Here is a 17931-nt window from a genome sequence, read left to right as displayed (position 1 = left end):
GGGTTATGGTAAGGGGTAGGGGTAGGGGTTAAGGTTAGGGTAGCGATGTCCAAATGATCCCGGATAGCACTAACCCTATATAACTAGGGCCCAGAGTTTTTCCCTGGTTGCAACGTCACATGGTCAGTAAAAAGTCCTGGCCCCACTGCTCTGACTCCCAACAGAGTCATTATACACTGTGTGTTTTGGAGGTGACCCAAAAGATGGGACCCAAATAAACTACTCAAACAGGCTAGAATAAAGGGCAGAATAAAGGCTGCATCCCAAATGGCCCCCTATTCACTATAGTGCACTACTTTCGACCAGAGCCCTATGTGCCCGGTTTTAAAAGTAGTGCACTATGTAGGGAATACGGTGCCATTTGGGAAGTAACCAGTGTGGATTTCTATTGGATTTTCAGTGAGACTGCACTGATGCAAAGGTTCTGACCTAAAAAAGGGATCACTCATCACACAGCTGATGCCAGCAGTTGTGTGTGGGTTTAGCTGGAATGTCTGGAGCCATGGGTTTACTTTAGATGATGTCAAATGACTGCCCCATTTCTCTCACTCACTCCTCTCCAGGTACGTGTGGGGGAGGTGGGGGGAAACACACTGGGTTTCTACGGCTGCCAGATGAGTCCAGACGGATCCATGATCCTGGCCCACTCCTTCCACGGAGCGCTGCATCTCTGGACCCAGGCCCACGAGGAAGAGGTGAGACTCCTATTATTTTCTGTTCTACATCTCTGGACCTACAAAACAAGGCAAAAAGGTGAGATTCCTATTATGTTCTATTCTATAGACTACTGATTGAGCGGCACTGTGATGGGTCTATCTCAAATGCGATTCAATCACAGTGAGTTCCCAGTCAGCCACACTGTTAGAGAGAGACTGTGCTAAGTGTAATTAGGCTGACTGACTGACTAAAGACCCTGGCTGTCAGTGTTCAGACCTGACTCTGAGTGGCTGACTACTATGTTACCCTGGGAACAAGACCTGACTGAGTGGCTGACTACTATGTTACCCTGGGAACAAGACCTGACTGAGTGGCTGACTACTATGTTACCCTGGGAACAAGACCTGACTGAGTGGCTGACTACTATGTTACCCTGGGAACAAGACCTGACTGAGTGGCTGACTACTATGTTACCCTGGGAACAAGACCTGACTGAGTGGCTGACTACTATGTTACCCTGGGAACAAGACCTGACTGAGTGGCTGACTACTATGTTACCCTGGGAACAAGACCTGACTGAGTGGCTGACTACTATGTTACCCTGGGAACAAGACCTGACTGAGTGGCTGACTACTATGTTACCCTGGGAACAAGACCTCACTGAGTGGCTGACTACTATGTTACCCTGGGAACAAGACCTGACTGAGTGGCTGACTACTATGTTACCCTGGGAACAAGACCTGACTGAGTGGCTGACTACTATGTTACCCTGGGAACAAGACCTGACTGAGTGGCTGACTACTATGTTACCCTGGGAACAAGACCTGACTGAGTGGCTGACTACTATGTTACCCTGGGAACAAGACCTGACTGAGTGGCTGACTACTATGTTACCCTGGGAACAAGACCTGACTGAGTGGCTGACTACTATGTTACCCTGGGAACAAGACCTCACTGAGTGGCTGACTACTATGTTACCCTGGGAACAAGACCTGACTGAGTGGCTGACTACTATGTTACCCTGGGAACAAGACCTGACTGAGTGGCTGACTACTATGTTACCCTGGGAACAAGACCTCACTGAGTGGCTGACTACTATGTTACCCTGGGAACAAGACCTGACTGAGTGGCTGACTACTATGTTACCCTGGGAACAAGACCTGACTGAGTGGCTGACTACTATGTTACCCTGGGAACAAGACCTGACTGAGTGGCTGACTACTATGTTACCCTGGGAACAAGACCTCACTGAGTGGCTGACTACTATGTTACCCTGGGAACAAGACCTGACTGAGTGGCTGACTACTATGTTACCCTGGGAACAAGACCTGACTGAGTGGCTGACTACTATGTTACCCTGGGAACAAGACCTGACTGAGTGGCTGACTACTATGTTACCCTGGGAACTAGACCTGACTCTTAGTGGCTGACTACTCTGTTACCCTTGTTGTTTCACACTACTGAACTGAGTTGAGCTGTACTGGCCTGGTTCAATGTGAAAGCAAAATATCTGAGTCAGCACAGTAGGGTTGTCACTATACCAGTATGGCCATACTAGGAAGTAGGAAAGGAAAGGACTGAATGTCTTGAGGAAAACAGTCCTAATGTTGGAAAAAACAGCCTTATGTTTTCACCCAGAGTCACATTTGTTTATTTTGCAAGCTATAGCACACAATATTGTACAAAAGTAGGTTATAAAGGACCCTAGAGTGAATTCTGCTTCGTGACAACACTACAGCACAGTGTGGTTGGGTCGGCAGGAAAGTGGGAAGAAGGTATCAGGTTCAGTAGTAGTGGAGGAGGTATCAGGTTCAGTAGTAGTGAAGGAGGTATCAGGTTCAGTAGTAGTGAAGGAGGTATCAGGTTCAGTAGTAGTGAAGGAGATATCAGGTTCAGTAGTAGTGAAGGAGGTATCAGGTTCAGTAGTAATGAAGAAAGTATCAGGTTCAGTATTAGTGAAGGAGATATCAGGTTCAGTAGTAGTGAAGGAGGTATCAGGTTCAGTAGTAATGAAGAAGGTATCAGGTTCAGTATTAGTGAAGGAGATATCAGGTTCAGTAGTAGTGAAGGAGGTATCAGGTTCAGTAGTAATGAAGAAGGTATCAGGTTCAGTATTAGTGAAGGAGATATCAGGTTCAGTAGTAGTGAAGGAGGTATCAGGTTCAGTAGTAGTGAAGGAGGTATCAGGTTCAGTAGTAATGAAGGAGGTATCAGGTTCAGTAGTAGTGAAGGAGGTATCAGGTTCAGTAGTAGTGAAGGAGGTATCAGGTTCAGTAGTAGTGAAGGAGGTATCAGGTTCAGTAGTAGTGAAGGAGGTATCAGGTTCAGTAGTAGTGAAGAAGGTATCAGGTTCAGTAGTAGTGAAGGGGGTATCAGGTTCAGTAGTAGTGAAGGAGGTATCAGGTTCAGTAGTGGTGAAGGAGGTATCAGGTTCAGTAGTAGTGAAGGAGGTATCAGGTTCAGTAGTGGTGAAGGAGGTATCAGGTTCAGTAGTAGTGAAGGAGGTATCAGGTTCAGTAGTAGTGAAGGAGGTATCAGGTTCAGTAGTAGTGAAGGAGGTATCAGGTTCAGTAGTAGTGAAGGAGGTATCAGGTTCAGTAGTGGTGAAGGAGGTATCAGGTTCAGTAGTAGTGAAGGAGGTATCAGGTTCAGTAGTAGTGAAGGAGGTATCAGGTTCAGTAGTAGTGCAAAAAGGGTATGTCTGTGTGTTGTCCCAGGGAGAGTGGAGTCCAGGGGTGGTGATATCTGGTCACTTCAATGCAGTGCAGGACCTGAGTTGGGACCCTGAGGGGGACTTCATCCTCAGTGTGGGGTCAGACCAGACCACCAGGCTACTAACACCATGGAGGAGGAAGGACCAAACACAGGTACATGTAACCCAGGGCTCTTCAACCCTGTTCCTGAAAAGCTACCGTCCTGTAGGTTTTCGCTCCAATCCCAGTTGTAACTAACCTAATTCATTTTATCAACCAGCTAATTCTTAGAATTAGGTACGCTAGATTAGGGTTGGAGTGGCTCTCCAGGAACAGGTTTGGAGAGCCCTGAAGACCCCTTTCACTCCTATAGGCAGACCCACAGATGCACTGTAGACATTAATAGACATAGAGGCGTATCAATAAGTACCCTATAGACGTCACATTGAGCAGGTTGACTTTATTGTCATTAGTCTTGTCCTGGAGGCAGAACTGAGCGATTTCCCCTTAGATAGGCCAGCTGCAAAGTCAAAATTGGCTAGGTTTTTGGTCTTAATTTAAGGTTAGGGTTAGGCATTAGGGTTAGGGTTAGGTTTAAATCCGATTTTATGACTGCCAGCTAGTGACCAATCTGCAGAGCTGCCTCCAGAACAAGCCCATGTTGATGCCCCTACCGAGCCCTAGTAATAAAACCATACTGCAATTCTATTTGACCACAGGAAAAAAAGGTTGTGTACTACTGCATGAACACTTTAATGTAAGTCGATTGAATTGAGCCTTTTTTAAGGCCTTTAACCAAACGACTGGCAACATTACTGTGGCCCGAAAACTCAAAGTACTTTTATTGCTCAAAGTGCTTATTCCTCTTGGTAATGGCCAAATATCATCCTCCTGTTTTTGCATGTTTTTAATATGGCAGTGTTATATTGTGGACTGCGTCATTTTGCGTTTACAGTAGAATATTAACAGTTTGTGAAGATAAAATAGTTTTACTAGCCCTACATTCTCTCATAGAGGACTTGTTAAGGTTTAAAGGAGTCAGCAATTTGTTGTTTAAGTTTTTACTGTGATGTGTCTGTCTGGCAGGAAAACCTTGTTAAGAAGGGCAAATGCGTTTTTCTGTCTCGTATTCAGGCACGTAACCACATTCAAATGGCTTATTTCTCTCTGAGGTGATTTTTTAAAAAGAGAATAGTGCGTTTTAGATCAGTACCACTTTTCATAATACCTATTGTTGGGTAAAAATTCCAAGGATTGCATAAAACTAATAAAATAATATATATTTCTAAAGATGGATACTTCTGTCAAAGTTATGCGCATGTATTTGTTACCATCACATTTCCTAACCCCTGCTCTGAACTCATCACAACGTCACATCGTACACCAGGGATACATTTAGGCGTATAAAATGCAAATAACAAACAAGATATAGGAAAGATATAGGCTGTGTCCCAACTGGCACCCTATCCACTATAATAATAATATAATAATAATAATAATAATAATAATAATATAATAATAATAATATGCCATTTAGCAGACGCTTTTATCCAATGCGACTTACAGTCATGTGTGCATAAATTTTTACTTATGGGTGGTCCCGGGGATCGAACCCACTACCCTGGTGTTACAAGCGCCATGCTCTACCAATTGAGCTACAGAGCACCATATAATGCCTATATATAGTGGGGAAAAAAAGTATTTAGTCAGCCACCAATTGTACAAGTTCTCCCACTTAAAAAGATGAGAGAGGCCTGTAATTTTCATCATAGGTACACGTCAACTATGACAGACATATTGAGATTTTTTTTCTCCAGAAAATCACATTGTAGGGTTTTTAATGAATTTATTTGCAAATTATGGTGGAAAATAAGTATTTGGTCACCTACAAACAAGCAAGATTTCTGGCTCTCACAGACCTGTAACTTCTTCTTTAAGAGGCTCCTCTGTCCTCCACTCGTTACCTGTATTAATGGCACCTGTTTGAACTTGTTATCAGTATAAAAGACACCTGTCCACAACCTCAAACAGTCACCACTCCAAACTCCACTATGGCCAAGACCAAAGAGCTGTCAAAGGACACCAGAAACAAAATTGTAGACCTGCACCAGGCTGGGAAGACTGAATCTGCAATAGGTAAGCAGCTTGGTTTGAAGAAATCAACTGTGGGAGTAATTATTAGGAAATGGAAGACATACAAGACCACTGATAATCTCCCTCGATCTGGGGCTCCACGCAAGATCTCACCCTGTGGGGTCAAAATGATCACAAGAACGGTGAGCAAAAATCCCAGAACCACACGGGGGGACCTAGTGAATGACCTGCAGAGAGCTGGGACCAAAGTAACAAAGCCTACCATCAGTAACACACTACGCCGCCAGGGACTCAAATCCTGCAGTGCCGGACGTGTCCCCCTGCTTAAGCCAGTACATGTCCAGGCCCGTCTGAAGTTTGCTAGAATGCATTTGGATGATCCAGAAGAGGATTGGGAGAATGTCATATGGTCAGATGAAACCAAAATAGAACTTTTTGGTAAAAACTCAACTCGTCGTGTTTGGAGGACAAAGAATGCTGAGTTGCATCCAAAGAACACCATACCTACTGTGAAGCATGGGGGTGGAAACATCATGCTTTGGGGCTGTTTTTCTGCAAAGGGACCAGGACGACTGATCCGTGTAAAGGAAAGAATGAATGGGGCCATGTATCGTGAGATTTTGAGTGAAAACCTCCTTCCATCAGCAAGGGCATTGAAGATGAACGTGGCTGGGTCTTTCAGCATGACAATGATCCCAAACACACCGCCCGGGCAACGAAGGAGTGGCTTCGTAAGAAGCATTTCAAGGTCCTGGAGTGGCCTAGCCAGTCTCCAGATCTCAACCCCATAGAAAATCTTTGGAGGGAGTTGAAAGTCCGTGTTGCCCAGCGACAGCCCCAAAACATTACTGCTCTAGAGGAGATCTGCATGGAGGAATGGGCCAAAATACCAGCAACAGTGTGTGAAAACCTTGTGAAGACTTACAGAAAACGTTTGACCTGTGTCATTGCCAACAAAGGGTATATAACAAAGTATTGAGAAACTTTTGTTATTGACCAAATACTTATTTTCCACCATAATTTGCAAATAAATTCATAAAAAATCCTACAATGTGATTTTCTGGATTTTTTTTTCTCATTTTGTCTGTCATAGTTGACGTGTACCTATGATGAAAATTACAGGCCTCTCTCATCTTTTTAAGTGGGAGAACTTGCACAATTGGTGGCTGACTAAATACTTTTTTTTCCCCACTGTAGTGCACTACCCCTATTCCCTATACCCTATGGGCCCTGGTCAAAAGTGTTACAATATAGGGAATAGGGGTGGCATTAGGGACGTAGCCATAGGTGACCTCTTCTAACATTTCCTCTACTATCTCTTACACCCTCTGTCCTCCCCACAGCCCACCTGGCACCAGGTTTCTTACTATAATACTATACCTCAGTATCTCTTCAGTATATCTAATCCCCCCCTGTCCTCTGTGTCTTAACTACAGCCTACCTGGCACGAGATCTCTCGCCCCCAGATCCACGGCTATGATATGCAGTGTCTGGCCATGGTGGGGCGCTTCCAGTACGTCTCCGGGGCCGACGAGAAGGTCCTGCGGGTGTTCCGTGCCCCCCGCAACTTTGTGGAGAACTTCGCCAACATCTCTGGCACACCTCTGGAGAAGCTGCTGGCCTCCAGTGTGAGTAGCAGTTCCAAAATCCTGATTTGCTATTGGTCGGCGTATCAACATCCCGCTTTGTTATTGGTCGAGTGTAGTGTCAATCAACCCCAGTTGCTTCCTACATCACCCCCAATTGCTACTGTAGGGCCTTTCCGCAGTTCCTCACCCTATGTCCTCCTTCTCAACCGTATTGGAGGAGAAGGTCCAAGGTCCCTCCCCTCTGACCTTCTTCTCTAATGCGAGGAAAGAGGATGCAAAAAAAAAAGGAAGAAAAGATAGAGAAAAAGCCTACACCGTTGAGATTCCCTTTTGAACCCTCTCCCCTGTATGTATGTTTGTGTGTGTCTGTTTCCCTTTATCAGGACACTGTAGATCAACCAGAAGGAGCCAGTACTCCTGCCCTAGGCCTCTCCAATAAGGCTGTGTTTCAAGGTATGGCTCTAAGGCTGCATTTACACAGGCAGCCCAATTCTGATATTTTTTTCAGTAATTGGTCTTTTGACCAATCACATAAGCTCTGAAAATGATCAGATGTGAAAAGATCTGATATGATTGGTCAAAAGATCAGAATGGGCTGCCTGTGTAAGTGCAGCCTACGTTCATCCTAAACTTGGTCTTTCTGCATGTAATGGTCAATGTCTCGTTACATCTGGCTGATTCTGATAGTTTCTCCTTTTGATTGACAGGTGATCTTGCTCCCAAGACCAATAAAGAGGAGGGAACCGGGTTCAACAGTGTTTCTGACCAATACCAAGAGTCCTACTTCCACCCTCTCACAGTTAATGGTATTGCATACTGAAAACATATATTAGTCCAAGTTAAAAACAACAAAGCTTTTTATGTCTGAGGCTTTACTCCCACAAAACATCAGACTTACATAAACCATAAATTTTTTTGTTTGTTTACTGGGTCCCTATAGAATTCGCCAGTGCAGCTCTCTCTCTCTCTCTCTCTCTCTCTCTCTCTCTCTCTCTCTCTCTCTCTCTCTCTCTCTCTCTCTCTCTCTCTCTCTCTCTCTCTCTCTCTCTCAAAGTTAGTAGACACTCTGCTCTGCATGTTAGAAGAGGGGGATGAATCCGAACTACTGGAGATAGGAGGAAGAGAAGCATGAGGGAGGGGGAGGAAAAGAGAGGCAGAGAGAGAATGGCAGAGGGGAGGGAGAGAGAGGGATGGAGGGAGACCGAATCGGGGGGTTGGGGAAGCTTTGGGTACCTTGGCTGTAGGCAAACGGTGTCAGGGTTGTCATTCACTGTGATTTGTAAAAAGCTCCTTATTTATTTATTTAAAGTCTGAGATCATAGTTAGAATAAAGGCTTACGGTTTCTTCAGAAAGTATTCATACCCCTTGACTTATTCCACATTTTGTTGTTACAGCCTGAATTCAAAATTGATTAAATATATTTTTTTCTCTCACCCATCTATACACAATACCCCATAATGACGAAGTGACAACATGTTTTTAGAAATGTTTGCAATTTTATTGAAAATGAAATACAGAAATATCTCATTTACATACCGTGCCAGTCAAAACACCAGTTTGGACACACCTACTCATTCCAGGGGTTTTCTGTAGTTTCTGTAATAGTTTTTTTTACTATTTTCTACATTATAGAATAATAATGAAGACATTAAAACTATGAAATAACACATATGGAACCAAAACTAAAAAACTAAAAAGTGTTAAACAAATCAAAATATATTGTATATTTGAGATTCTTCAAAGTAGCCAACCTTTGCCTTGATGACCGCTTTGCACACTCTTGGCATTCTCTCAACCAGCTTCATGAGGTAGTCACCTGGAATGCATTTCAATTAACAGGTGTGCCTTGTTTAAAGTTAATTTGTGGAATTTCTTTCCTTCTTAATGGGTTTGAGCCAATCAGTTGTGTTGTGACATGGTAGGGGTGGTATACAGAAAATAGCCCTATTTGGTAAAAGACCAAGTCCATATTATGGCAAGAACAGCTCAAATAAGCAAAGAGAAACGACAGTCCATCATTACTTTAAGACATGAAGGTCAGTCAATCTGGAACATTTCAAGAACTTTGAAAGTTTCTTCAAGTGCAGTCGCAAAAACCAAGCGCTATAATGAAACTGGCTCTCATGAGGACCGCCACAGGAATGGAAGACCCAGAGTAACCTCTGCTGCAGAGGATAAGTTCATTAGAGTTACCAGCCTCAGAAATTGCAGCCCAAATAAATGCTTCACAGAGTTCAAGTAACAGACCCATCTCAACATCAACTGTTCAGAGGAGATTGCGTGAATCAGGCCTTCATGGTCGAATTGCTGCAAAGAAACCACTACCAAAGGACACCAATAAGAAGAAGAGACTTGCTTGGGCCAAGAAACACGAGCAATGGACCAGTGGAAATCTGTCCTTTGGTCTGATGAGTCCAAATTGGAGATATTTGGTTCCAACCGCTGTGTCTTTGTGAAACGCAGAGTAGGTGAACGGATGATCACCGCATGTGTGGTTCCCACCGTGAAGCATGGAGGTGTAATGGTGTGGGTGTGCTTTGCTGGTAACACTGTCTGTGATTTATTTAGAATTCAAGGCACACTTAACCAACATGGCTACCACAGCATTCTGCAGCGATACGCCATCCCATCTGGTTTGCGCTTAGTGGGACTATCATTTGTTTTTCAACAGGACAATGACCCAAAACACACCTCCAGGCTGTGTAAGGGCTATTTGACCAAGGAGAGTGATGGAGTGCTGCATCAGATGGCCTGGCCTCCACAATCAACCGACCTCAACCCAATTGAGATGGTTTGGGATGAGTTGGACTGAAGAGTGAAGGAAAAGCAGCCAAGAAGTGCTCAGCATATGTGGAAACTCCTTCAAGACTGTTGGAAAAGCATTCCTCATGAAGCTGGTTGAGAGAATGCCAAGAGTGTGCAAAGCTGTCATCAAGGCAAAGGGTGGCTACTTTGAAGAATATAACATATTTTTGGGTTACTACATGATTCCATATGTGTTATTTCATAGTTTTTGATGTCGTAACTATTATTCTACAATGTAGAAAATAGTCAAAATAAAGAAAAACCCTTGAATGAATAGGTGTGTCCAAACCTTTGACTGATACTGTAAGTATTCACACCCCTTTGCTATGACACTCCAAATTGAGCTCAGGTGCATCCAATTTCCTTTGATCATCCTTGAGATGCCACTACAACTTGATTGGAGTCCACCTGTGGCCAATTCAATTGTTTGGACATGATATGGAAAGAAACACACCTGTTTATGTAAGGTCTTACAGTTGACAGGGCATGTCAGAGCAGAAACTATACCCTGAAGTCCAAGGGACTGTCTGTAGATCTCCGAGATGGAATTGTTATGAGGGATATATATATATATATACAGTGGGGAAAAAAAGTATTTAGTCAGCCACCAATTGTGCAAGTTCTCCCACTTAAAAAGATGAGAGAGGCCTGTAATTTTCATCATAGGTACACGTCAACTATGACAGACAAAATGAGGAAAAAAAATCCAGAAAATCACATTGTAGGATTTTTAATGAATTTATTTGCAAATTATGGTGGAAAATAAGTATTTGGTCAATAACAAAAGTTTCTCAATACTTTGTTATATACCCTTTGTTGGCAATGACACAGGTCAAACGTTTTCTGTAAGTCTTCACAAGGTTTTCACACACTGTTGCTGGTATTTTGGCCCATTCCTCCATGCAGATCTCCTCTAGAGCAGTGATGTTTTGGGGCTGCCGCTGGGCAACACAGACTTTCAACTCCCTCCAAAGATTTTCTATGGGGTTGAGATCTGGAGACTGGCTAGGCCACTCCAGGACCTTGAAATGCTTCTTACGAAGCCACTCCTTCGTTGCCCGGGCGGTCTGTTTGGGATCATTGTCATGCTGAAAGACCCAGCCACGTTTCATCTTCAATGCCCTTGCTGATGGAAGGAGGTTTTCACTCAAAATCTCATGATACATGGCCCCATTCATTTTTTCCTTTACACGGATCAGTCGTCCTGGTCCCTTTGCAGAAAAACAGCCCCAAAGCATGATGTTTCCACCCCCATGGTTCACAGTAGGTATGGTGTTCTTTGGATGCAACTCAGCATTCTTTGTCCTCCAAACACGACGAGTTGAGTTTTTACCAAAAAGTTATATTTTGGTTTCATCTGACCATATGACATTCTCCCAATCCTCTTCTGGATCATCCAAATGCACTCTAGCAAACTTCAGACGGGCCTGGACATGTACTGGCTTAAGCAGGGGGACACGTCTTGCACTGCAGGATTTGAGTCCCTGGCGGCGTAGTGTGTTACTGATGGTAGGCTTTGTTACTTTGGTCCCAGCTCTCTGCAGGTCATTCACTAGGTCCCCCCGTGTGGTTCTGGGATTTTTGCTCACCGTTCTTGTGATCATTTTGACCCCACGGGGTGAGATCTTGCGTGGAGCCCCAGATCGAGGGAGATTATCAGTGGTCTTGTATGTCTTCCATTTCCTAATAATTGCTCCCACAGTTGATTTCTTCAAACCAAGCTGCTTACCTATTGCAGATTCAGTCTTCCCAGCCTGGTGCAGGTCTACAATTTTGTTTCTGGTGTCCTTTGACAGCTCTTTGGTCTTGGCCATAGTGGAGTTTGGAGTGTGACTGTTTGAGGTTGTGGACAGGTGTCTTTTATACTGATAACAAGTTCAAACAGGTGCCATTAATACAGGTAACGAGTGGAGGACAGAGGAGCCTCTTAAAGAAGAAGTTACAGGTCTGTGAGAGCCAGAAATCTTGCTTGTTTGTAGGTGACCAAATACTTATTTTCCACCATAATTTGCAAATAAATTCATTAAAAATCCTACAATGTGATTTTCTGGAGGAAAAAAAATCTCAATTTGTCTGTCATAGTTGACGTGTACCTATGATAAAAATTACAGGCCTCTCTCATCTTTTTAAGTGGGAGAACTTGCACAATTGGTGACTGACTAAATACTTTTTCCCCCCACTGTATCTGGGGAAGGGTATAAAACAATTTCTTGATTGTTGAAAGTTTCCAAGAGCACAGTGGTCTCCATCATTGGGAAATTGACAAAATATGGAACTACCCAGTCTCTGCCTAGAGCTGGCCGTCCGACCAAACTGAGCAACCGGGCAAGAAGGACCTTGGTCAGGGAGGTGACTAAGAACCCAGTGTCCACTCTGACAGCACTACAGAGTTCCTTGGCTGAGATGGGAGAACCTGCCAGAAGGACAACAGTCTCTACAGCACTTCACCAATCTGGGCTTTATGGGAGAGTGGCCAGATGGAAACCACTCCTGAGAAAAAGGCACATGACTGCACGCCTGGAGTTTGCAAAAAGGCACGTGAAAGACTCCGAGCATAAGGCAAAAGATTCTGTGGTCTGTTGAGACATAAATTGAACTATTTGGACTGAATGCAAAGCGCTATGTCTGGAGAAAACCAGACACATCTCATCACCCATCTAACACCATCCCTACCGTGAAGCATGGTGGTGGCAGCATCATGCTATGAGGATGCTTTTCAGCGGCAGGGACTGGGAGACTGGTAAGGATAGAGGGACCATGAATGGTGCCAAATACAGGCAAATCCTTGAAGAGAACCTGCTTCAGAGTGCAAATGACCTTAGACTGGGGGCGAAGATTTATGTTCCAACAGGACAATTACCCCAAGCATACAACCAAAGCAACGCTGGAATGGCTTCAGAACAAGAATGTGAAAGTCATTGAGTTGCCCAGCAAAAAAAAAACGAATTCAATCCCACTGAAAATCTGTGGAAAGACTTGAAGATTGCTGTTCACCGCCGCTCCCCATATAACTTAATAGAGCTTGAGAAAATCTGCAAGGAAGAATGGGTGAAAATCCCCAAACCCAGATGTACAAAGCTGATGCAGACATACCCAAGATGACTCAAAGCTGTAATCGCCGCCAAAGGTGCTTCTACAAAGTATTGACTCGGGTGTGAATACTTATATCAATTATATTTTTCTGTATTTCATTTTCAATCAATTTGCATTTCTAAACATGTTTTAACTTTGTAATGATGGAGTATTTCTTTTAGATGGGTGAGAAAACAAATCAATTTAATCCATTTTGAATTCAGGCTGTAATGCAACAAAATGTGGAATAAGTGAAGGGGTATGAATACCTTCTGAAGGCACTGTATTTGATTACAGAGTTATGATATTGATGGCTCTAGTCTACAGGGTTCTATGTGTGTGTTTGTGCGCACGTGTGTGTGTGTCTGTACAGAGCGAAATTATAATATTGATGTACAGGGCTACTGTGTGTGTGTGTGTGTGTTCGTAGAGGGCTATGGGGAGAGGGAAATGAAGCAGACACAGAGTTGTTAACAGAATAATGAGTTAACAGAATAATGCCATGTCTCTGATTCACTACTAGAGGGGGTAAAGGGAGGGAACAATTAGGGAGAAATGGGAAGCCTGGGACAAATAAAAAAAAGAGGGGGAACTAGGCTTTCAATTTCATGTGTAATGAAGGAGAGGATGGGTTGTGTAAGTGGCTGCGTCCCAAATGGCAACCTATTCCCAACATAGTGCACTACTTTTGACCAGGGCCAATAGGACTATAAAGGGAATAGGGTGCCATTTGGGACACGCTATGTGTCTGAAGGAGTAGATGGTGAATAGAAGTCGTCTTGCCATGGGTGGAGAATGAGAGAGGGGGTACATTTGATTCTCATTTCGCAGCACCCCTCAAAGCTAACAGCCGTTGAAAATTGGGAGATAAAGCCTCGTTCAAAATTGCTTTTCAGAAATAGCAAGTTGAGGGTTACACATTGGAGCTAAATGCTAACGATGAGCGCTGTGAAGAAAACGAGAAAACGTTGTCTTGAGGCGGTCAATTGTGTTCTTCATTCTGATTCGTGTCTCCAGTGTGCCTCGCGTCTTTAATTCCCTCTCTCTTTCTTTTTACTCCTTTTACTCCCTCTCTCCCTCCCTGCTTAACGTTAGGTGGGTTGTTAAACAAGAAAATCACAACAGCCAGACACTTAGGTACAATCTTAATTTAGTCAATAGGAAAATGGTTCCCATTTTGAATTATAAAACAAGCTAATGTTGAATATGTTGAGTAGATATGTAAGGATTTTGAAATTGACTTTCTTTGTTATTTTGTGTGTGTGTGTGTGTGCGCTCGTGAATCCACAGAGCCCCCTCCAGAGGACCACCTCCTCCAAAATACACTATGGCCTGAGGTCCAAAAACTGTAAGTGTCCCATTATCCTTCTAACTAGTCCTTTCCTTTCCATCCTCATATGCACGCATGCGTGCACACACAATAACCCTTGTTATTGTTATTTTATTGTTATTTTATTGTGTTACTATTTTATTTTTGTATCTATTTGTTTATTTTCGTACTTTTTAACTGCATTGTTGGGAAAGGGCTCGTAAGTAAGCAATTTCACTGTTAAGTTTGAACTTGTTGTGTTCGGTGCATGTGACAAATACAATTTTATTTTATTTGACACACATTTTCTGTTTCAATGGCTGCGTTTATACAGGCAGGCCAATTCAGATCTTTTTCCACTAATTGGTCTTTTGACCAATCAGATTAACTCTTTTGCCAAAAGATCAGAATTGGGCTGCCTGTATAAAGGCAGCCAATGTCAGAGAGCACAACTTTTGCACCCGCTTCATCAACTACAGAATCAGATGGGGCCTTGACAGCAAAATTGTTTTAGCACTGTTTCCTACTGTATTGGAATGTATATGAGGCATGTGTGATTTCAACCTTTTGTGAGCAGCATCCATTTTCCTTGCGATAACGTTTTGACACATTTCTCATATTTATAGACAAATAACTGGTTATTTTTTGTTTCGCTGCCTGTGAGGATTAATGTGTCTGAAAATTTAGTTTCTAAATGCCCTTCAGAGACAGCCATCCAGCCAGTCAGCCAAAAGCCCCCCCACCACCAATCAGAATGCAGATTTCCCCCCCATGCCCCATGAGCCTCTTCTCTCCCCAGTAGAATATATCGCCTCCATTTGTGGCTAATGTTAAATCCATTTACCAGTCAATCCTGCATTAACATGACATACAGCTTGAAAGTGCAGCCATTGTGTTTTTGAATAGCACTTTTCTTACTCCCATTTGGCAAGGAATTAATTGTATAATTGGATGCTTAATAGCTAACATAAAAATAGATAAGTGGCATATTATTTTTGTGGTTCAATGATTTTGTGGTGGTGTATCTATTTTGTGTATATTTCTGAATATGAAATGTTTAGGTTTGGTAGGTTGAGAGGATGAGATGTTTCTCCCACCTGGCTGAAAATCTATGGTTTGGTGATTGCTCACTTTTAAAACATCAAGTAGATTTTCCGCGGCCTGAAAGCAATTAAAGGTTGAATAATTAGCCAGTGCATAATCACTTTGTTTGTGTGTGTTTGCGCTTGCGTTCAGTCCGTCATTCAAGAGTCCTGTACCTCACTGTTTAATTCCACAGTCTAAATAGCTCCAGCAGTCTTATTTACCAGTAAGGTATCTGTGTTGTCTTAAGCTTTCCAGCCTGTCTAAGGGGCATCTCCATAATGCCATACAGAAAACTCTCTGGCTTGTGTTCCAAATGTAACCCTAATCCCTATGGGCCCTGGTAAAAAAGTAGTGCGCTACATAGGGATTAGGGTGCCATTTGGGACTTGGCCTCTGTTCCAAATGCGCCTGTTTAGAACCTGGCAGCTCCGACACGAGAAGTGAGATTCTATTGAGATTGTTAGATGCAGAATTTGAAAGATTTCAGGACAATTGTTTGTGCTTCAAGTTTGACTACTTGGCTTTTATAACAGTCTTATCAGTGACTAAGCTCTCATCACTCCTCCTCTTCCCTCATTCCATTCCCTCCTTTCTCTCTCTTTATTGTTCCCTCTTTCTTTTTTCCTCTCCCTCCCTCCGTCTCTCCCTCCCTCGGTCCCTCTCTCCCTCGGTCCCTCTCTCCAGGTACGGACACGGCTTTGAGATGTTCTGTCTGGCGTCTGACAGCGGGAGGACGGTGGTGGCGTCTGCATGTAAGGTAGCGTGACAAGTGAGGGGCCAAAAGCCACACGACTACCTGAAACTACCACACACACACACACACACACACCTCAAATTGTAGTCATTAGTGCTACTGCAGTCTGTTGCAAGGACTAGTGACTTGTTTCCCGGACACAGATTAAGCCTAGTCATGGACTAAAAAAGCAATGGAGAACCTCCATTGAAAATGCTTTTTTTATTTTAATAACTGTCCTTAATTTTTTAAAGATCAGTTCCTCTTCCGTATTCGGAAAGTGTTCAGACCCCTTGACTTTTTCCACATTTTGTTACATTACAGCCTTATTCTAAAATTGATGAAATTGTTTGTTTTTTTCATCATCAATCTACACACAATACCCCATAATGACAAAGCAAAGACAGGTTTTTAGAAAAACTGAAATATTACATTTACATAAGTATTCAGACCCTTTACTCAGTACTTTGTTGAAGCACCTTTGGCAGTGATTACAGCCTCGAGTCTTCTTGGGTATGACGCTACAAGCTTGGCCCACCTCTATTTGGGGAGTTTCTACCATTCTTCTCAGCAGATCCTCTCAAGTTCTGTCAGGTAGGATGGGGAGTGTCGCTGCACAGCTATTTTCAGGTCTCTACAGAGATGTTCGTTCTGGTTCAAGTCCGGGCTCTCGCTGGGCCACTCAAGGACATTCAGAGACTTGTCCCGAAGCCACTCCTGCGTTGTCTTGGCTGTGTGCTTAGGGTCGTTGTCTTGTTGGAAGGTGAACCTTCGCCCCCAGTCTGAGGTCTTGAGCGCTCTGGAGCAGGTCATCAAGGATCTCTCTGTGCTTTGCTCTGTTCATCTTTCCCTCGATCCTGACTAGTCTCCCAGTTCCTGCCTCTAAAAAACATCCCCACAGCATGATGCTGCCACCACCATGCTTCACCGTAGGGATGGTGCCAAGTTTCCTCCAGACGTGACACTTGGCATTCAGGCCAAAGAGTTCAATCTTGGTTTCATCAGACCAGAGAATCTTGTTTCTCATGGTCTGAGAGTCTTTAGGCGCCTTTTGTCTCCAAGCAGGATGTCATGTGCCTTTTACTGAGGAGTGGCTTCCGTCTGGCCACTCAATCATAAAGGCCTGATTGGTGGAGTGCTGCAGAGATGGTTGTCCTTCTGGAAGGTTTTCCCATCTCCACAGAGGAACTCTGGAGCTCTGTCAGAGTGACCATCGGGTTCTTGGTCACCTCCCTGACCAAGGCCCTGCTCCCCCGATTGCTCAGTTTGTCCGGGCGGCCAGCTCTAGGAAGAGTCTTAGTGGTTCCAAACTTTTTTTGATACACTTCCCCAGATCTGTGCCTCGACACAATCCTGTCTCGGAGCTCTACAGACAATTCCTTCAACCTCATTACTTGGTTTTTGCTCTGACATGCACTGTCAAATGTGGGACCTTATATAGACAGGTGTGTGCCTTTCCAAATCATGTCCAATCAATTGAATTTACCACGGGTGGACTCCAATCAAATTGTAGAAACATCTCAAGGATGATCAATGGAAACAGCATGCACCTGAGCTCAATTTCGATTCTTGTAGCAAAGAGTTTGAATACTTATGTAAATGTGATATTTATGTTTTTTTTTAAACTGTTTTTGCTTTGTCATTATGGGGTATTGTGTGTAGATTGATGAGGATTTTTATTTATTTAATCCATTTTAGAATAAGGCTGTAACGTAACAAAATGTGGAAAATGGGAAGGGGTCTGAATACTTTCCGAATGCACTGTGTATATACAGTATCAGTCAAAATATTTTTACTATTTTCTACATTGTAGAATAATAGTGAAGACATCAAAACAAGAAATAACACATATGGAATCATGTAGTAACCCAAAAAGTGCTAAACAAATCAAA

The 17931-nt window shown here is 43.3% G+C and overlaps 1 protein-coding gene across 1 annotated transcript in view; it reads left to right on the top strand.

Moving 5' to 3' along the window:
- LOC311132044 (elongator complex protein 2-like) overlaps positions 1–17931 on the top strand; it is a 72130-nt gene that overhangs the window by 36308 nt on the left and 17891 nt on the right. The window contains exons 11-17 of the mRNA XM_084165211.1: positions 564–695; positions 3375–3524; positions 6881–7072; positions 7417–7486; positions 7741–7839; positions 14202–14259; positions 15991–16063. Of these exons, the coding sequence (XP_084021337.1) occupies positions 564–695; positions 3375–3524; positions 6881–7072; positions 7417–7486; positions 7741–7839; positions 14202–14259; positions 15991–16063 (774 nt within the window). The remainder of the gene's footprint in view (positions 1–563; positions 696–3374; positions 3525–6880; positions 7073–7416; positions 7487–7740; positions 7840–14201; positions 14260–15990; positions 16064–17931) is intronic.

Source organism: Coregonus lavaretus, assembly GCF_964263955.1.
Source record: "Coregonus lavaretus genome assembly, chromosome: 7".
Lineage (NCBI taxonomy): Eukaryota > Metazoa > Chordata > Actinopteri > Salmoniformes > Salmonidae > Coregonus > Coregonus lavaretus.
Note: the sequence above shows the minus strand (reverse complement) of the source record. Positions and strands in the feature narration are given on the sequence as shown.